The following is a 21,886-nucleotide window of genomic DNA, read 5'->3' as shown; positions in this document are numbered from 1 at the left end:
AACAGATTGAACAGTGCTCGTGATTTGCTGGATTTATTTCGATATAGATTGCCTATCGATAATTACGTAACTTCGAATAAACGTGTGAATTATTTGTGAATTATTAAGTCTGTGTACCTCTATTCTACTCTGCTATGTCTATAAACAGATGCATATATACATCCAGAAATCAGTCGGTAAGATAGAATATTATTATAACAACTTTCTTGAAAAATATTCTTATCGTTTAAAGTTTTATTCCATCTTTGTGGTTATAATAATAATACACAACACATTACTGATAACTACAGATATACGAATTAATTCACATTTCGTAATTATAACTATAATTTGTTCAACATTTGACTATTAAAAATATAAGGATAAATTGGCGGTAATTTCAAATTTCTAAATCACCGATAAAGATGTGTTCAACAAGAAAAAAACAAAAAAAAAAAGAAAAGAAAAAGAAAAAAAGAAAGAAAAAGCAAAATCTCTGGCGAAGTGCGGAAGAAGGAATAGGAGGAAGTGATTTAATGGGGAAGGTTCAGTGACATAGATTACATCATTTCGCGTCGGGAAGTTTCGTCGATAAATCTTGTACGTTCGTGTTTTGTCGGTGCGACATCGTCACCCTCTTTTTTCCCGTCCTGCCACGCCGTGCACACTAGTAGATTTAGTAGGCATATTACGATCGCATAAAAAGTACAAAAAAAAAAAAGAAAGAAAACGAATATATCGAGAGATCTTAATCGACTGTTTTACATCTATCATAGGTGTGGCTTCGTAGACAGAAATAGTTCATTATTATTGCGCGTGTCATAACTTTTTATCTCTCTCTTTCGTAGTAGAGTAAGAGAGAGAGAGAGAGAGAGAGAGAGAGAGAGAGAGAGAGAGAGAGAGAGAGAGAGAGAGAAAGAGATAGAGAAACTTGAGATCGTGTAAAAAGAGAGACAGAGAGAAACAGAGAGAGAGAGAAAGAGAGAGAGAGAGAGAAAACCTTCGTGCGCATACGTTGCGCGCAGCGCACCTGCATCGGTCCAATCCAGTAGGGAGAAAAATTTCAAGCCTGTCATCAATCACTCTCGTCGTAGGACAGAAAGACGACGAAGGTACATTCGCTTGGCATCCATCCGAGAGTAAGACGTTCGACGATCTCTTTTGACCAATTTTCTCTATTTCCCTCTTTCTCTCTCTCTCTCTTTCTTTTTCTTTCTTTCTTTCTCGCCTTTTCTCTTTATCTTTCTCTGCGAACGGCAGAAAAAAGGACGATGCCCGCGAACAAGAGTAATCAGCTGTCGACGCCTCGCAAAGAGAAATCGAACAACGGACTAGCTGCGGGCAATTCGAAGAAGAAGAAACGCTCCTGCGTTAAGCATAAAAAACATTGCAAACAATATCTGGTGAGTGTGCGAAAGTAAAACTCGTTAATCTTTTGAACGATTGTATATACAATATATACATATATTATATGTGTGTATATGTATATATATATATATATATATGTACATATAGTATATACACCGATGATCGAGACGAAGTTTCGAAACGTTCAGTGTCCAGTACGAAATTTCAACGCATGGAGGATCGTGTTCTAAGTTGGAAGTAGCATGGACTAGAGCACACAAAAAAAGCGCATCGACAAACGTAGTGACACTTCTCGATTCCACTGTCGGACCTTTTTCTTCCCTGATCACTAATCCGCTGTGTTCTTCTTTTTTTCTTTCCTCTTTATTCCTCTTGCGCCTGTTACCCTCCTCTCTCTCTCTCACACACTCTCTCTCTCTCTCAACGTCCCTTTAACTCCTTTTTTGTTTGTCTCTCTCTCTCTCTTTCTCTCTCTCTCTCTCTGTCTTTCTCTGTCTCTCGTATGTATGTACATACACACCACATCGTCGTACAATAATGGTATAAACCTTTAGCGATCGACGCCGCAGACCGAGTACCGGACTAGAATGCGCACGACGCATGCGCGAAGCACTGATTATTATTTTCTCACAGAATATAACAGGATGCAGTGTGTGTGTATGTATGTGTGTGTGTGTGTGTGTGTGTATGTATGTACTGTGTATATGCCTGATTTTTATGAGTAGTACTTGATATAAGTGATGAGTATGTAATTTAATTTACGTATCTATTAGTCGAAACTAAGTAAAAGAAAAATTCGCAAATGATAAGTTTTTCGTTTACGTTAAAAAAAAAAAAAAAAAAGAACAAAAACAAAATTGCGCGATAGTGATTTTATCAAAGGAGATCACTGATCTTTTAATATCAACGATCGTACAATAATTAATGGCTTTTAACGTGCTTAAAATGATTCCCGTGAGACTAAATGTTCTCTGGAAACATTTATCGTATTAAATTTCGTTGGCTTGTATGTGTTGTTGTCTCTCTCTCTCTCTCTCTCTCTCTCTCTTTTAATTTAACTCTCTCTGTCTCTTTTTTAATTAATGATTATTCACAAAAAAAATATGGCAGAATATGGCGCGAAAATTGAATAACATTTACGATCAACTACGGTTGGTAAACTTCATACTATTTAATAATGATCGAATAAATTTTTATGAATTAATGAACGCGTCAATTAAAAAAAAAAAATATTTAACATATTTATGATGACAATTGATATACTTTTTTTTTTTTAAATTCCCATCTCCTTTGGTCCGTGATACTTCATTTATCAAGTATAAACTAATTTTTATGCTTGTATAATAATTATTGGGGAGGGGGTGGAAAGAACAAAAAAAGAAAATTTCTCTGTAAGACATGACAACATAAACGACATTTGATAAACAGACAATTGCAATGTTTTATTTTTTAACAGGACCTATAAATAACCCATTCCTTAAAAGTCTTCATAGTAGTGTCCTTGGTAGAATATTTTTTTTTTTAGGTTAGCATTGAAATGTATTTCCCTTAGAGACAATTATTTTTATACATACGTATTATTATAACGTTATATACATACGTATGTTAGATTTTTATCTTTATCATGCATCTACATGCGTTGACGATACTTGTACCATTTTATTAATTAAAAAAAAAAAAAAAAAAAAAAAAGTAAATAAGAATGGTAAAAGATATTTAAAATTTTTATAATAACATTTATGTATATATATATATATATAAAATACAGATTTTTATTGATTTTAAATATTATTTCGTATATTCTGTGTGATTCTAACGATAGTGATTTCAATTTTATTTCAATTGAAGTTTTTAATTCTTAGATACAAGCAATAGTATATATTGATTTCGAGAAAAAAAAAAAGAAAAAGAAATAAAAAAAATAGATTTTGTTAATTCAGTGGATAAAAGAAAGTCCTCGATACTCGTTGATTTTTTTCTATGCTTCAAGTAGGTACGTGTTTATATGACAGTTTGTGTTTCTATGTGTACACGTGGTCGTTGCACGTGTATAGAATAACACTAGATGATTCCACTTCGACAGTATCTACTTGAACTACTTTGCTATTGTGTCTTGTATAGCTAAAGAAATTCAAGTTGACGTGCTACTTCTGTTACGTAAGAAGATTCATCGAATGTTCTACCATTCTAATCATTAATTGTATTAAATACCTGTTATAATTATTATTAACTATATACAGATTGGATTAATCGATGGATTAAAATATGAATTTACGTAACGGATTAAAATGAAATTCTATTGCAAATTGATCGTGACAAGTTATTAAGTGATTATGAAAGGTGATCTAAATAAGATATTAAAATAAATCTAAGATCTATTACGTAGTTGTACGAATTGTGTAATGAATAGTAATTGAAAAACAAAATTTTTTTAACTTCGACTTAAACTATACAGTTTCATAATCACCGATTGAAATGGAGATCGAGTTTATTTTTATTAAATATGATATTTCGTAATGGTATAGGTATATTGACGCGTGTTGAGATATATTTGTAGACAAATAAAAAACGTCTTTGTTGATCTGCAAAAGTAAAAAAAAAAAAAAGAAAAAAAAAAAAGAAAGAAAGAAAAATAATAATAAAAAACAGTTGCGCCTTCGCTTTGATGCAGTATAAAAAGAGAAAAACAATGAAGACAATTTAGCAGTCTAGGTCGTAATCTATGTGGGGGAAGGGGGGTTACAAACCTTATTGATTTATTTCTAGTAGACGCTCCATGTGAGAGAAGTTTTCCTGTGAGCGAATTTATTCTAGAGTTTTAGTCTCGCCTTACCCTCGAGTAGTTTATGTTAGTAGATAGATAGATAGATAGAGAAAGAAAGAGAGGGAGAGAAAGAGAGAGAGAGAGTAAGAGAGATATTGATGAGAGAATGTGGTATCTATTCATAGGATAGAATTGTTGTCATTCTGAAACTCGGAATAATTCCTTGCTGAGAACGATCGATTTGCATTATTCTATTTTAAGATCGCATGTCACAAAGCATGTTTGTTTAAATCCAAACCCATCGGGGAAACTAAACTCGATCGTCCAGGTAAGTGACAATTTCGTATGGCTCAAGATGATCATCCATGTTTACAAAAGGATAATAGAACCTCTCTAAGCTCCTCTATTTGTAACATCTGTCTTTCTGCTTTTTGATAACGAAAGATAAGATATGGAAAATGATCGCCGCTTTATTTGAACAAAACCTTTGAAGAAAAATGACAAAACCTTTGAGATATATCTTGAAATATATCTCAAAAGGCAAGAGAGAATAAAGAGAATTGAAAAATATAAACGAACGTTCCTCCTTTTCGCTTCACGTATCGTCACGTTTTTTTTGTTCTTATGTAAAAAAAAAAAATAAAAGAATAAAGAAAAAAAAAAAAAAAAGAAAAAATAAAGAAAAAAAAAAGCTCTATTTTAATTACACACGCACCACCGTAGGTAGGAAATTTTTCTACGAATTGGGTCACAGTTATATCTACATACATACACCACGTACACACGTACCCCCTGAGTAGCTAGTGGCCATCGAATAACACTCGATGGCCCACGACGAAAGATCCCGCGTCAGGATGGCATCAAGTTACGTTGCCGATCGTACTTACATTGTTTCCGAAAGTATTCTCAATCCAATACAAAGACGTGTATATATATATATATATATATACACAAAAAGGGATAGAGAGAGATAGAAAGAGAGAGAGAGAGAGAGAGAGAGAGAGAGAGAACCACGGTGCTTCGTTAAGCGAGTATCGTCTTTTCAAACGGGGAGCTAAATCACATTGTTTCTCACGGATACGAAAGCCAAAGCGACCTCGGGGGTTTCTATCGAGCTCTATTCTATTTCTTCCTTCGCCAATTGCGAACTTAACGAATTAACAAAATAATCTTCAGCAGAATGTCTATCTATATTATCACAAATTATTCCACCCGATGACTAAAGTTAAACCGTTATACGACGAACCGTGAATTTTTTCAGCTTTGTCGCGTTCTTAAGAGAAATGAAGAAACTTATTGGTTCCCGAAGTGCTTGAAGGAAAAGACTGCTGCAAACAAACGGAGAGTGCGGGTGCACTCATAGAAGATAGTCAACGTTATAACCCCGCCTAGACATCGTGGCGCCTGGTACGTGACAGGACGAAGGGGGGGGGGTGGGGGCGGGAGGTTTAGGATAGGAAGGACGCAATGAAAAAAAAAAATAGAAGGAACATTATTTTTTGGTAGGAGGTAAAAGGAAGGAAAAGAAGAAGAAGGAAGAAAGATCGGCCACAGGAGGAAACGGAAGTGATCTGAATGGAGAAGGATGGGTGAACCTTTAGAACGATAGAATTATCGGGATAATAGATGTTGCAGATATTAATCTGTTGTCTTGCGGGTTGCCTTATACATAGAGGGCATTGTCGAAGGAGAGAAAATCGAAAAGAAAGTTAATGAAAGAAGAAGAAGAAAAAGAAGAAGAAGAAAAAGAAGAAGAAGAAAAAGAAGAAGAAGAAAAAGAAGAAGAAGAAGAAGAAGTCGGAAGGATGAGAAAGCGAAGATAAGTCGGTAAGTGGACTACATATAATGTAAGAAAAGGACCAAAAGAGAAGGGTGAACTCTGACCGTTCGTAACGATGAAACTAAGAAATGGTAATATTGACAACGGATAAGCCGGAGGCATGAAGCCAGAAATTCTAAGTAAGCGGAATAGACACAACGTACAACGACGAGGACGACGACGAGGACGAAGAAGGAGGAAAAGAGACGGAGATAGACACGAACAAGCGAGCGAATAAATGTGCGATTTAAAAGAGAGCGTGCGCGAGAGCGTAAGTGTTAGTGTAAGGAAAGGGGTAGGAGGGCAGTACTTATAAGGGAGGAAGAGGAGTGGTGCGAGAGAGAGCGAGAGAGAGAGAGAGAGAGAGAGAGAGAAAGAGGGAGATACAGGCAGTAGGGAGTAACCACGGGGGAGTAACGTTGCGGACTATCGACCCGGTACGGTTTAGCGCCTGCGCCTCCGTCACAACCCTCCTGCCATGACTCGATGGTGGTGGTGGTGGTGGTAGCCGTCTTGCCGGCGACGCGGCGCCCTACGCAACGTCGGTGCGATCGGTGGTGCGACGTTGGACCAGTGCCTCTCACGATTCCGTTCTTGCTCCGTTCGTCTGGCCGTCTCGTCGTTTCGTCGTTTCGTCTCGTCGGCTAATCTCGAGAAGTCCTCGTCGTCGTTCTCTTCGTATGTGTTTCCCTCGACGAATTTTTCGCTTATTATTTTTTTATTTCCATTTTATCCTCTCTCTCTCTCTCTCTCTCTCTCTGTCTCTCTCTCTCTCTTTCTCTTTTTGACTCTCTCTCTCTCTCTCTCTCTCTCTCTCTCTCTCTCTCTCTCTCTTTCGCTTTTTCTCTCTCTGCTTAACATCCTCTAACACAAGGATATCCTTGTTGTCATCATAACTCTACATTTGATTTCACATGCATTTATTTCCATTAAGTGATCAAGAAGAAAATTTCTTCTATCGAGCGATCTGTCAAAAATCAACCTGCCCAGGTGTATCGGCTATTGATGATCGATGAAATTGGCTATGTAATATACGTTTCGATTATAATCGCGATTGAAAAGGATAAAAGAAGAAGGGAGTAAGAAAACGAGAGAGATAGAGAGATAGAGAGAGAGAGAGAGAGAGAGAGAGAGGGAAAGAGGGAAGGAGGGAGGGAGGGAGGGAGCAAGGGAGGTACAGAGGGAGGGAGGACGGAAAAGGAAACCCTCGTGCTTAACGGAAAGACAGCGGAAAGCCATCGTTAGTGATGATCGAGTGACAGCCCTTAAAAATATTCGATCCAATCCTTTTTATCGGTTTTAGATTGAAAGCTCTCATAACACTTTGGCCAAATTTATCGATCACTTCTGTATTTGAAAAGTGGATTTTTTTCCTCTGTCGTTAATTACGATAGTTAAAAAAGTTACTCGAACGTCCAAAATATTTAGAAATAACATAACTTTAAATTCATTAATTGAGAAATTAAAGCATAAGTCTTTAAGCATAAGTGATTAAAGCATAAGTCTATTAATTTTGTTTCGATTTTTCCTGTCACACGGATTTATCACGACGATGACATCGATGGTGATGATGATGATAATGATGATGATGATCATGATGATGATGATGATGATGATGATGATGATAATAATAATGATAATAATGATGATGATGATAATAATGATGACAACGACGATGCTACTGCGTTCATGGGACTCTATTCCTAGAGTTGAGAATCAAAAAGACGGCATTCTCTTAGAGATTACATCGATTTGAAATTACATCAAATTAAACGACAAAGAAGAGGAAGAAAATCAAGGATAACAATAAAATACTAAAGAGGAAAGAGGAAGAAAGAAAATCGTGAATCTTTGTTGTGTATTATAATTGTCACGAATATTCAACGGGAGGAAGGCATCCTGGCCTGGCCCGTGGGCAAGATCGTCGCTTCTAAAGGACCCGTCGCTGTAATAGCGGCTGTGTGTCACCATCCTTGCACTGCCCCATACACCGCGGCCTCATGATCGGTTCATTCTGGAACCTTTGTCGTGCGTGTCCTTCGATGCCGATTGACAAGGTGAGAAGAAGAATCGTCGAGAGCGAATTTCTCTTTTGCTCGATCGACGTTTCTAGGGCGGTGCTGGTGGTGCCGCTGCCACCACCGTCGCCTACGACGATGGCGACAGCAACGGCGCCGTCAGGATACAAGGGAGGGGGAGAGTATTGCGGTAAAAACGTCTTTTTCCGCCTTCGCCAATGATGCTTTCGCGGAAAACCGAAGGAGCTTGAAAAATCGATGAGAGAGTACTTTTATCAAATTATTTATTATTCCTTTCGATCGTTTAAATTCTTACCTTCGTTCAAAGAATAATTATCTTTTTTTTTTTAAATATTTACATTATATGGGATTGGATCTCGTTAAAGTTCGATCGCGATAAATTTGATTGAAAATATTTTTACATTTTGGGGTTTCTTTTTTTTTATTTTTTTTTTTTTATCTTTTCTTTTTTTCGTATTGCCGCAATTAAATTAAATATGAAAGGAAAATGATTAAGAATGAACGAAATATATGAATACGTTCAACGATAATAATTGCATGACTGCATCGTGGTCGTAAATTCATATGTAGCTTGTAATTATACTTTCTTGGCAAGGATTATAAAAAGTCCTCAAAGAAAGTTCAATAGTTTCATAGTTTTTTGCGAGTTCAACGAATTAATTCGCAAGATATCGTCGCTCGATGGAATTTGCGCATGCCCGAAGGAAATGACTATGCCATTCGTACCTAGACCGGCCTTTTAGATTCATTATAATTTTCAAACGATCTTTTTACGTGCAAAACCCCGTTGGCATAGAAATTGATGGGTCAACGTATAATCGAACGCCAAGAAACGTTGGGGCACCGTCCACGATGCGGACATATGTCAAATATTGCAGGTGTTGCGTAACGAAAGCTTGCGCGTTGGAAAGTAGTATGCTTTTATTTATTTTTTTCTTTCTTTCTTTCTTTTTTTTTTTTTTCATAACTCCGCCTATTACGAGCTTTGATAATTAATTGACTTTTAATATCAAGTCCAAAGAAAAATTAATAAGATCATTTTAGAAACTTTTCTAACTGAGAATTAAGATGTAAAAAAAAAATTAATACCTTTATAAATTTCAAGCCGTTCTCCAAATAACATTAATTATTTGTTACAGCAGCTCCATTCGGAATACAGGAGCACGTACACATGGCACGAATATACAGGGCCGCAACAAGAGCATACAATTGTTCGCCGGGCGCCTCAACCACCACCGACGTCCAGTAAGTTTTTTATTGGATATTAGAGAAGAAAAAGAGAAAAAAAGAAAAGAAAAAAAAAAAAAAAAAAAAAAGAAACAACCCAAATATAGAAAAGACAATTCAACATTTTATCAAGCTTTTGTCGTAATCGTATAACAAATGATTCGCTGGCGACGTTTGGATGAGCATATAACATCATCATCGATAGACGTGAATCCATGGCCTCACGTATATACAATATATATTAAGATGAGTTCTTTTTTATCGATGCGCTGAACATTAGAAACGCTATTAGAGTGAAATATACATATAACGTGTATATATATATATATGCATATATATGTATATATATATATATATATATATACACATATATATATACACATATGTGTGTATGTAGTATACGTACGATAACCAGCAACAAATCGTTCTTCCGCTGCTACGTTCCGCTCGCAATGAGGCTTCCCCTTCTCTCTACGGCCTCTTTTCCAATAGTTCGCTCTAAATCGTAGCTCTTTTTAAACAGCCAACGCGATTCTTCTCGTGTTCCGTTATTTTCCGATGGACTCATAAGTGGATCTCATTCGCAGACGTTGGCAAATATTTTTTTCTTTTCTTTTCCTTTTTCTTTTTTTCAAGCTGAGCTTGGCTCAATTCGTTGTCTGAACGAGGTTGATATAGAAAGAGGGAGAAGCTTCGTTTAGGAGCGGAATTAAAAGAATTGCGAAAACGATTTGATACTCGCTATCGTATCGCTTAAATATTTTAAACGAGAAATGAATTCTACGAGACTTCATTCGATTTTTTTTTCTTTTTTTTTCTCTTCTTTTCTTTTTTTTCTTTTTGTTTTCACATAAACGACTCAGTTGTTAAATTGAAACGTTACAAAGTCCACGGATTCGTGTTTATATTTTCAGGGCCGAGATTAGCTTTATTGAATTCCTTTCTCTTCACCCCGCCCGCCCGCCCGCCCCTTCTTTTCTTACTTTGCCCTTAAGGATGTTCTTAGTGGTTTTATTTCAATATGTGCTACTTCCTCGTGGTTACTTCATTATCGCACACGCTCCACATTATGTCTGATCTTGATTCACTCTCACACTAAGGCTATAAGATATTTTCTCTGCGATCTGTTTATGCACTATTGAAAAAAAAAAAAAAAATTATTAAACGTCGAGGATTGATCCCCATTGTACTGTACGTTACCGAACGGAGTTTGCCTATTTTCTTTTTTTTTTATACCTTTCTTTTCTAAAAAACTCTTCTTGTTATCGTAATTTTGACCGTTCACTAGTTCCTTTCACACAATCGAACAATAATAACGATATATATATATATTATGTAGTTCTTTGCACGTTACATTTTATCGTATATCGTCATAGTTTAATGTTCCTGTATCGATGTTACGTCAGCTCGTTGCCTTTAGTCACGAAACATAGATGCGTTTACTAATCCCAAAAAAAATGGGGTTAAGTAAGATCGTTCTACCGATTGACGTAGAGAATTCTTACGGTCTCGCCTCTCCTACTTTGCTCCGTTATACTAATTCAAAGGTACGCCGACAGTGTCTAAACACTTTATAGAAACGTAGAATATAATAATTTTATAGAGAATAATTTTACAATTTTTCTTAACGTTACGCTCGTATATATATATATATACATACATACATATATATATATGTGTGTGTGTGTATATAGTAATAATAATAAGAAGAAGAAAATTCGAAAAAAAAGATCTAGTTCGTTGCGTGACATCGAGAATTATATGACTGCGGTACTTTCGTTTCCACGTTGAACTTTACGTCCATTCCTTATTGCTTTTATGCATCGGTATGAGTGTTCCTCGAAATTGTCTAACAATATGAATAGGTGTTGAACGTCGTTCAAGAAACAGAGAGAAAGAAAAAGAAAGAGAGGGAGAGAGAGAGAGAGAGAAAATAAAACATATAAACAATAAAAAAAAAAAAAATCAGATAACAGAAAAATAGAGAACAGTCCCAACTGCGAATTTTCATTACAGCCAAACAGGCGAACGCAAAACTGCAGTCGGCGAAGTCAACCGAGGACGAGAACAGCGAAGGTAAGATTAACCGATCGGCGACATTCGAAATCCGTGAATTATTTTTTTCTTTATATCGCTCGTTATATATACTCCAAGCCGCGCCCTTCGCACTCCTTTATCACAAACGCGCACACCATAAACAAATACCCAATAAATAAATTATTGTTACGTTTTTATCTTAACTTTTGATTCTCCACATTTTAATTTATAAACGAAGACGTGTCAATACAAGAAAATATTCTCAATGAAGGAAAGCTGTTCAATGAATGTACGTTTGTTTTTAAGAAATATTAATGAAAATATCGATCAAGATATTCTTTTCTTTTTTCGGATTGAACGATATCAATTTTTCAATACGATGCCTAAATAAATACAATAAATTCTAATTCAAGTAAAGATATTGAAATTATTTGTGTAAAAAAAAAAAAAAAAAGAAAAGATATAGGAGATATTGGGATAACGCAAATAAATCTATCATATCGCTTTCTTTCATTGGTCATGCGAAATTCGTTTAATCATTAATAACCTTGCTTCTTAAGATATTCCATCAAGTTAAGTACATACCTGTACAATATATCATACAATACATATATCGTCCCGTTTTATATTATTTCAAAGAAGAAAAGTAAGTGTACCTATTTCGAACATTCGTTATAGGCAATGCTTTCTATATATGTATATATATATATATATATAATCCGCACGACACGAATCCGTCCGTCTCATGTCAGTTTTCTCTTAAAACTGAATATAAATTTTGGATTCTCTATCTATCGTCTTAAATTTACTACGAAAGAAAAACATAGGTTTGGTATAAGAAATCAAAAATAATAAATACAATAGGTTTACGCTAGATTTGATGACCTTTAAATATACAACAAAGGAAAATATTTTCAATCTTTTACTTATCTCATAGATAAAGCAAAGAGCTGTTCCGACGTAGATACACATACGTTTGTCCTTTTTTTCTATTTATAATTTATGTATTCCTGAAGACACACGAAACGTAACCCTCGCCCACCCTCTCCGCCCGACTCTCACCGTCATCATTCAAGACTTGAGACATACATATGTATATTCCTCTTTTTTCTCTCTTTCAAAGTTTTGACAAGTTTTTATTACTGTGCATGAACTCTTCTATAGAATATCTATATGTATGTACGAAAATTTTCAAATGATACTTTAGCAACGCGAATTAATTTATTTTCAAGTTTTGATTCCTTCTCGCTCTGCTTGACATTATTGCGATGGAGCTTATGCGCCTGGAATATAACGCATGATTATTATATACTCGTTTGTGCACGACCGCAGTAGGGTGGCGCATTAGTAATAGCTCGCAGGTATAAATACATGGAATGAAAAAAGAAAAAAAAAAAAAAAAAAGAAAAAAAGGAGAAGGGGAAAAAAAGAGAAGAAAAAGAAAAGAAAAAACAGACAATATGAACAAATAGTGCACGTTTCAATGCTCCAGGTCCCATTGAATCATCCCTTGATAAGCGTCGATCGTTAAGCGCGCAATTTAGCGAAACAATTTGCGCTCTCTCTCGCTGTCGTGCACCAGAGATTGGAATCTGAAAGTCGTCCTAGATTGAACTCGATTCTAACAGGAAGAACGATTGGATATACTTTGTATCCTCTGACAAATATTTTGTGTTTTAGGACCTACCTTAGAACCGCCATTGCCAAGAAGAAAGAAATGTCCCGAATTGGCGTACAAGACTCACGAATTTATTCCGACGGCGGACGGTGGTGGCCTGGATGTTATAGATTCGAATCTCGTAGCTGATAAGGTTCAGGTAAATTCGAATTGTATGAGTTTAATCTTTTTTCTTTTTTTTTTTTTCTTTTTTAATGATCATAACATATATTTATATATTATTGTTATTAATGAAAAATATGATTGTAGGAAGTAACGAGCACTGTACCAGCTAGTCAACTGAGCAAGGCGATATCTCGTATCAGTACTGAATACCGTTTACAATTCGCATGGCCTAGACGACCCCAATTAACGAATGGTGACGCAGCACCCATTATATCGACGGGAGCATCTTTAGGTACCGGTGGACCACCAAGAAAATCTCTCAGCATGGGAGCACTCAAACAGGGTATCGTACCTTCTGGTCCCGCGCCAGTTCATAAGAAAAGACCTGGAGACGTGGATCATAAACGGGACGGTAAGTAAATCTATCGGTTATGAATTTTTATAATTAATTAACAATTCGAATAATCGTTCGACAATTGATATAATGTATAGGGGTCCAAGCGTCCGAATTAGAACCATTGGTGGGAGGGACAGGTACGGATACTATCGATGGAACGGTTCTAGAAGGAGACGAACGCGAAGAGGATACCTCAGATTTAAAAATAGCGTTCAGGTCAGAGACTCCCGCGACTTTTTTTAAAGCTCCTTTAAATTTATAATTTAAATACGATCGAAGAATTAAAAGCACACCTACGACGGTTCTGATCAGTGTGATGAAGTCACGATGAATTACCTTCTCGATCGATAATCATATCATATGCGCGTCCCTCATCAGCTATTGATTATTTACAGGGGTAGAAAATCAGGGGGTAAAACCGTAAGGATATCGGGAAGTGGCGATAAAGCGACGAGCAAATCGCAAGAGAAACCATTCCCTACGGCAGAGGTGATCGAACTAAGACGACTCGCTGACGAGTACAAGGTAATTCGCGTAAATCGATTCAAAGGGAAGATTTTATTCATTCTCTATTTGTTTGTACTCCATTGTATCCCTTCTTTCTTTCTCTCTCTTCCTCTAACATAATTAACCTTGTCTTGTCTCTCTTTTGATATTATCCAATTCGATATGAATGATTATACCCCAGTGTGTTCAGTCTTTCGTTAGTATAGTCGCGTTAGTTTCTACGTGGGTGTTCGTCCGCACGATTGTCTTTCGTAATCCAAACGAATCCACGTAAATTCCTACCTTTAAAGACGAGTGAATTTTTTGTCTCGAGTGATTTGGTGATATTTAATTTTCATTTCAATCATCGTTCATCAAAAAGTGCATGCCATTGATCGATAAGTTTTTCATGCATCTTACCAATATCTCTTTATATCCTTTTTGTACATCGATCATATAAGTAGGTACATGTACCTTCCCATGAGCATGATCTATCTTTAGTATACTCGCAGGGTCCGCGATCATAGATTAGAATCGTTAGACTCGATGCTCTAAAGGACGCAGCAGCTGATTGCTTTTGGTTTGCGTTAGCATCGTGACTGGGGTTGCGGTCTGGCAGCCGAGGATGAAGCTTCCCTGTGGAAACGGGTATCCAGTAACCACGCTCTCAACGCTCTGTCTCTTGCCAGGCCAGTAAATCATTCATCATCGTTACTCGAAGTTGCGTTACCGCTACTAACGCACTTGTGTTGTTTGCTTCACGCAACGCAATCGATTTCCCGATCTCTTTACGTTTATTTCATTATCCATAGGAAAATCTCGGATGATCCTCTTGTCGAGAAACTTCGTTCCTGTTCGAGGAACATTCTCCAAGAATTTCCTCCGACATTAATGAAAAAGATTTCAACGTCGTTTTTTCTGTTTTTTCTTTCCTTTTTTTCTTTTTTCTTTTTTTTCTTTTTTTTTTCTTTTTAACAAAGAAATGACTTATTTTCATAGGAAGGTCGCTCCTGATGTCTCGTTAAAAATTTAAAACATCATAGGAATCGATGAAAAATTCATAACAACGACGACAATCAGCGATCTTGATAGCTGATGCAGAATAGAAAGAAATACAATAATATTCGTTATAGTTCACATCTTCGCACGAGTTCTGTCGTAGCTGGTTTTCAATTCTTCCACGTTGTGTTATCGACGAATTAATAAATTATTGATATTAATATAAATCGTGTGAGATAATAATCGGAAATAAATTTAGATCAGTGACGAAAGAAGAAAAGAACAAAGAAAATACGAGGAAAGTGACTCCGGTTATAGCGGCGATGACGATGCCACCAGCAGGTAGACCATCCTCGGTTCAAGCAAGACCGATTCATGTTTCACAACAAGAAGATTTGAAGTTGGTATGTATATATTCTCCGATTAAACGAGTATTACCACTGCTGTCATTGTTTAAATTATTTGCTAATATTTAAAAATAACAATTCGCATTAATTGAATTATATTATCTACCATAGGATAACGAAAAAACCGTAGCTCGCGCGAGAAAAGATTTTTTGATTCGTCATCATTTGGATCGTACTACTGGCGTAGGTAAGTAGAGACGCAAACCGCTAATCTTGTTAAAGAGAAAAAGAAAATGCAAAACGTACGATGTGCTCGTCACGCGCAGGCGACGGTGCACTACTCCCCTCTCCAACGAGAGAGAAGTTGGAGCCCGTAATACCGCGACGACGCGAGGAATCGAGAGAACACCGGGAAGAGATCCAACCAAGAACGAAGTCCAGTCCGAAGAATAGTCCACGTACTGGACGTTCTCAGAGTCTTGGACCTAGCGTTACCGAGCGTAGGTCACCGAAACGGCAACCTCCACGTGCACCATCTGTGACAAAGGATATGAAGGTATTGCAGAAATATAATTTTATTTCTATTGATATAGGATGTTCCTAAAATGTGGTAGAAGATTCGTCATCAAGGAGTCCGTTTGTGAAATTAGTCAATTTCATCGACCATTCGCAGTTTTATGATCATCCTGTATAAATCGAGTATTTGTTCATTTTCGTTTCTTGTTCGTTTTCGAAGGAGAAAGAGAAAGAGAAGGAATTTAAGGATAAAGATAGAGATCAAAAGGATAGAAGCGCTGAAATCGAGAGACCACGGCCAAGTGAGTATTATGATACGAATAAATAAAAGCGTGTTGTTATTATTATTAAATGGCGTATAATTAAAATATGGAAAACACGAAAGAGACGATCTTCGCTTAAGGTCGGTAAACGTTGAACGAGCTTCGAATTGAGAATAGAATTAAAATTTCTAGTGACGGCAGAGCCTCAGCTGAATGGTGATGCAACGGGAGGTGATTCGAGCGTGGCTTCAACACCACCGTCGCAAACTCGTGCTATCTCAGCTGGTGCTGGTACTTGGATCGATGATGAGCCAGTCGTAAAGAGTCCACCGGAACCAACGCGTGTGAAATCGCCGGAACAAATGATTATGCGCTCACCTGAACCGGTTAACTGGACAGTGCCCCTCGATACCGGGAAGACGTTTACCGTTACACAAAACGTTAGAGAGGGTAAGCAGATAGGATAAATTAAATACGTTCGAGGATCGATATTAATTATTATTATAAAAAAGAAAAAATTTTAAAGAGAGAGAGAGTTGTTAAAAAATCATTATGATACGGATGAGTTAAAGGTGAAAAAGATTTTGAAAGAAATATTTAATAAAAAATCTAACTATACAAAAAGATACTTAAAAGGAATTTCATTTCCACGAAGAGCCCCTGACACGTCCTCATAGCGAAGCAAAGACGTGGGCACCGTCCTGCGTACCATCGGCACCGCAATCGGCTCCTCCGGAGTTAGCAGCTCAGCACAAGTCGCAGCATCATTCGCAACATTCTGGTTATAAATCGCCAGAAAGTGAGAGCGTCTCACTTGGCAGTTTCGGTGGGATTACCGATCAAAAGGAGGACATGGATTCGGGACGTGCAAGTCCTTGTTCGTTGCCGACGAAAGTAGAGAACTTGTCCGCTGGAGAATCCGTGATCACATCCGGTCAAGATGAGAAGGTGAGCTAGTCTACGTTAGATTACCATGTAAAAAGTTCGATATTTTTGAGATACTTGATCGATCGATATTTTTTATTAGAAAACATACGACGCTGATAGAGAACAGGATAAGGGAGAACCGGTGAAATCGATAGGTAGTAGCAATATAAAATGTCTCGAGGATCCATCGTTCGAATTAGAACGTAAGAAGATCGATTCGGGAGCTCCTACGACAACGACAACAACGGCGACAACAACGACATCGAATGTACCGCATCAGCCGTACCGTATTCTCGAAGCTGAATCACCTCAAAGTGGGGTAGGTAGTGAAGGAACCGCAGGAGGAGGCGGCGGTGGCGGTGGCGGTGGCGGCGGCGGCGGTGGTAGTGGTGGTGGTAATGGTGGTGGTAGTGGTAGTAGTGGAAGTGGAGAAACAGGAACGCCTATCAGCAGCAGCAGCAACATCGCTACCACCACCGCGACGGCTGGTTATCACGTGTTAGAGGCACCGCCGGTTCAGATGATACCAGGTACGGCTCATCGTTCAACGGCGACCGATGTCTTAGAAAAAGCACGAAATCGCTTTGATAAGTTCTGGGGAAAGGGTAGTCCCTCTGAGAATTAGAATCCTACGGAATAAACTAGTAGCTATGACCGCGACAATGAATTCGAAGAGGAGGGGAATGTACGTGTAGAACGAGAGGAGAGTTGTTCATGAGAAGCGATCAAGGAGAGGGAGAAGATAGGAGGAAGGAGTTTGTTTATAAACTTCGGACGGAGTTCCTGAGAGCAGTTATCCCGTCGTTTCCTTCGCTCGTCCGACATGCGAGCACGTACAATATTTAATCTTGCAATTGGAAGCTATTGTAGATGGAATAGAGATGGTTTCGTGCGAGCATTAGAAATAATTCAAGACTCCGAAGAATGTACATCTTTAATTTCGGGTAGAAAAAAAAAAAAAAGAAAAATAAACGAAGAGCTAACCATTAGGGTCACGATCTAATGGGTAATTCCTATCGAAGAAGACGGGTAAAGAAGAAAACGGATGCGAGCGAAAGCAACGGCAGGATCGCCTATGGATGCGTTGTAGAAGCTTCGAGGATTCCTTTCGGGATTAAGTTTTCGAAACGTTACAGTTCGCGTGTCTCATATTCGTTAGTGCGTTGTATAACATAGAGTTACGTGTGGGTGATAAACACCGAACAACATCTTATATCGAGATCCATGTAGACGGTGAGTGTCTGAAGGATAGGTATCGATGTCGTTAAAGTTCTGGAAGCTGCGTGCGAATACATATAAGTTATAAACTCGACTCGTATTATTAGATTCGCATCAATGATATTCTTACGTATAAATCAATATCAAACGTTCGTGGTAACCGTATGTATGTATCTCTTTTACATACGTACGTGTTTATTAAATATTCAAAGTAAATACAAACACACACACACACACACACGTATGCATACTTATACGTTAACGTACGAAACTTCCTTTACATTAGATTCGAATAATTGCGTAAGATCATCTATCATAGCCGAGAGACGTGCGATTTTTTTCTTTTCTTTTTTTTTCTTTCTCTTTCTCTTTTTGCGAGGATTTTCAAATCCTCAAAGAAGAAAGTAATAAAGGATGAAAACAAAACAAAACAAAAAAAAAAACGAAAAAAGAAAAAGAGGAAAAAAATGCACGTAAACTCGAGCGAAGAAAGATGCGACTCCAAGGCTTGTCACTCTTTGTAGAAGCAAAAAAGCCCCTCCCCAAAAAAAAAAAAAAAGAAAAAAGAAAAAAAAGGATAAAAGGTACATAGCCTTCAGCTACTTCATGCGTTTTATATTTATGATATCTACACGAAGATACACTTTGTATATGTGTATGCATATGCACCAGTGCGTATATCTACAGGTGTGTTGTTGCATGTGTACAATACATACGTTCGATATATGTATAAACACACGTTTAGAGGATGCATGCGCGTGCGAGCACATCACACACAGACACACACACACACACACACTACTACTATTAGTAACACTACTACTACTACTACTATTACTACTACTATTACTACTACTACTATTACTATTACTATACTACTATTACTACACACACACACACACACAGACACACATACACGCGCGTCACGTAATATAAAAGAGAAAAGTATTAAGCAAGCGTAATACAAGAATAATACACGCATGCGTACGCGCGCGTGCGCATACACAACACAGAAAAACATATGCACGCGCGTTACGGAAGAGAACGACGAATGATTAACATTCGGAGAAAAGTCCCGCGGGCAACTTCGGCAAGTGGAACTACCTCCTTAGAGAACGCGTCTCGATCTTTTTTAACTATATTCATGAAGAAATTTTTCACGAGCTTACTCGTTATACTCCGATAATTAACTTGCTTCGTAGGAGAGAAGAAAAAGAAGAAGAAGGAGATGATAACGATGACGATGATAATGATAATGATAATGATTATAATGATGATGATAATGGCGAAAATGAAAAACAAAGGGAAAAAAAAAAGGAAAAAAAAAAGAAAAAAAAAATTGAACAAAATTTATGATAACTAAGATAAATAATTCCCGTACACGCTAAGAAAGATTATTTACCAGATATTTAGTATCGAAATAAGAAAATGGGAACGATCTTAATCCGCAAGTATATAACGGTGTGTCGATATGTATTACCTTGTACGGATGCCGAAAAAAAAAAAGGAAAAAGAAAAAGAAAAAGAAAAAAAAAAAAACAAATATTTAAACACAACAGTTCGTCCATGTACGGTTCGTTACGTCGCAGGAAGAAAATACAAATCACGGTTTATTTCGCGAAACGAGCAAGACCCTTTGTTGCTGAGCAATTTTTTACCCTGGGGAATGACACGACTTTTTTAACGCCGGCAACGAGAATCAAATTGTTTCGCGCGCAAATCGAAGAACAAAAAAAAGTAAACAAATAAAAAAAGAAAAAATAAAACAAAAAAAAAAAAGAAAAGAAAAGAAAAGAAATGAAAAAAGAATAAACTCGAACGACGACGGGATATCAACGTTGTTCTTCGATCGTCCGCATGCCTGTGCCCTATGATTTTTTTTCATTTTTAATACGAATATTTTTGCTAGGAAACGATTTTCATTATAAAAAAAAAAGAAAAAAAAAAAACTTAGAATCGCGCGAGAGGAGGCTTTCGTCTTTGAAGGTAAGGAAGGGGAAAAAAAGAAAAAGTAAAAGAAGAAGAAAGGAAAATGAGATAAAGCGGTAATTGCTCAAAAATTGGTAATTGGTGCTAATTTGTATCGAAGGATCATCGAAAGTATCGTAAGAGAAGAAAAAGAAGAAGAAGAAGAAGAAGAAAAGAAGAAGAAAAAGGGTGACGATAGGACACGATTCTCTCTCTCTCTCTCTTTCTCTCTCTCTCTCTCTCTCTCTCTCTCTCTTTCTCTCTCTCTCTTTCTCTCTCATTGTGAGATAGTATTCGCTTATATATGTATTTGTTGCTAAATGACGAGAAATTCTAGGCCCGTAAGAAGAACGTTCGGCGAAGATACATATACATACGTATGTAATAATAGGGGAAAAAAAAAGAAAAAAAAAAAAAAAAAAAAAAAAAAAAACAGAAAAAAAAACAAACCACATTTTGTTCTTAATCCGTTTAAACGAATTTTTCATCGATTGTGCGCTTACGACGTTGTCATAAGGTATAACGTCTATTGGTTGCATATTTTTCATTATTGACAAAGGTTTACCTCGAAGACGAAGAGGCTAATGAACTTTACCTAAACGTTAAGCGATAATAATAAATATCTAAAAATGGCCAGGATCGAAAGCGAGAATTTTTCGTTTTAGGATCGACCGGACGAAGCTCTAGAAGTTACAATCGAAAAGAAAGAAAAAAAAAATAAACCCCACTTGACCCTTTCTTTTCTCTCCGATCCCTCCTTAAACCTGACCGGCTCCTTCCCCCCTTCCTCCCTCTTTCTCCCTTCCCTTTTCACAGGCTTATGTCTCCTCCTTCCTCGTCCTGCTATTCTCATCTCTCTTCTTCCTTTTTTATTTTTCTTTTTTTTTCCATCTCCCGCTCCGTATATCCCCCTCCCTCTCTCTTCCCGCTTTCGAAATATGCACGCGCGTTTACACGATACGTCGGTAATACCACACTCCATCCAGATTCACGTCCAAAGACAACCAATCGTACTGAAACAGCATAGCGATATAGTGATAATGATAATAATAATGATTAACGATATAACGATAATGATAATGATAACGATACTGATTACGTTAATGATAATGGTACTACACAAATAGAACATTACAAACGGCAAAAAAAAAAAAAAAAAAAAAAGAAAAGAAAAAAAAAAAAAAAGAAAAAAAAATATTAACGTAGAAAACGAAAGGAACAATCGAAGGAGTGGACCATTAACGAAGGAAATGAAAAACAGAAAAAAGAAAGAGAACGATAGAAAAGAGAACGATGAATGGATTACATAAATCCAAAGAAAGAAGATTCAGAAAAAAGAAAAGAAATGATCCAATCAAGTATGATAATTAGGACGCAGAAACTGGAAGACAGTGTTTAGAACTGGCGATCGTTGACGATGTCGATCTTGATCGGTACGATCGTCTTACTTCCATTGGATACATATATTTTCAACTAGATCAAATTTCTGATTATATTTATTACCGATCTAATAAATGATCGATTGTAACTCATATTTATTATAACGATATACACAAAAATGTGATCGAACGTGAAATACGAAAGATAGTACCGATAAGATTTTTTCTTAAGAGACATCGACGTCGTCGACCGATTCGATCGATATAAAAAATATACATAACATACGTATATAAAACGTCATAACCCGCGATAACTTCAAAAAACAAAATAAAATCAAAAAAAAAAAAAACAAAAAAAAACAAAAAAGGA

At 36.8% G+C, this 21,886-nt stretch overlaps 3 protein-coding genes across 22 annotated transcripts in view; 2 read left to right on the top strand and 1 right to left on the bottom strand.

Annotated features, from left to right (window-relative positions):
• The window catches only part of ais (DExD-box helicase 52), a 32,650-nt gene that overhangs the window by 2,810 nt on the left and 7,954 nt on the right, over positions 1-21,886 (bottom strand). Inside the window, exon 1 of one of the 3 annotated variants that reach the window (XM_085658557.1) lies at positions 544-704. The exons of 1 other annotated variant lie outside the window; for it this stretch is intronic. The gene's annotated coding sequence lies outside the window, so the exon portion shown is untranslated. Of the gene's footprint in view, positions 1-117; positions 296-543; positions 705-21,886 lie in introns of those variants that run through there. One more of the 3 variants, XM_085658559.1, reaches the window with a different exon arrangement.
• Positions 7-21,448, top strand: LOC118450197 (uncharacterized). 17 transcript variants are annotated; one of them, XM_085658543.1, is made up of 16 exons: positions 712-1,382; positions 7,638-7,987; positions 9,109-9,214; positions 11,213-11,272; positions 12,914-13,050; positions 13,161-13,428; positions 13,509-13,629; positions 13,809-13,938; positions 14,491-14,588; positions 15,158-15,302; positions 15,417-15,492; positions 15,572-15,801; positions 15,982-16,063; positions 16,202-16,474; positions 16,680-16,972; positions 17,052-21,448. In XM_085658543.1, exons 2-16 carry the CDS (start codon positions 7,931-7,933, stop codon positions 17,574-17,576), a joined length of 2,601 nt encoding a protein of 866 aa, XP_085514669.1. In that variant the 5' UTR covers positions 712-1,382; positions 7,638-7,930; the 3' UTR covers positions 17,577-21,448. The 17 variants fall into 17 exon arrangements, with proteins under 17 accessions (XP_085514675.1, XP_085514674.1, XP_085514680.1 ...); XM_085658544.1 differs by lacking the exon at positions 712-1,382 and adding an exon at positions 5,922-5,938; XM_085658546.1 differs by lacking the exon at positions 712-1,382 and adding an exon at positions 5,971-6,201.
• Positions 18,046-21,886, top strand: part of Galphai (G protein alpha i subunit) — a 16,391-nt gene continuing 12,550 nt past the window's right edge. For both annotated transcript variants that reach the window (XR_014982401.1, XM_035885964.2), the window contains exon 1: positions 18,046-18,184. The gene's annotated coding sequence lies outside the window, so the exon portion shown is untranslated. The remainder of the gene's footprint in view (positions 18,185-21,886) is intronic.

Source organism: Vespa mandarinia, chromosome 8 (assembly GCF_050613455.1).
Source record: "Vespa mandarinia isolate Hongniang chromosome 8, ASM5061345v1, whole genome shotgun sequence".
Classification (NCBI taxonomy): domain Eukaryota; kingdom Metazoa; phylum Arthropoda; class Insecta; order Hymenoptera; family Vespidae; genus Vespa; species Vespa mandarinia.
Note: the sequence above shows the minus strand (reverse complement) of the source record. Positions and strands in the feature narration are given on the sequence as shown.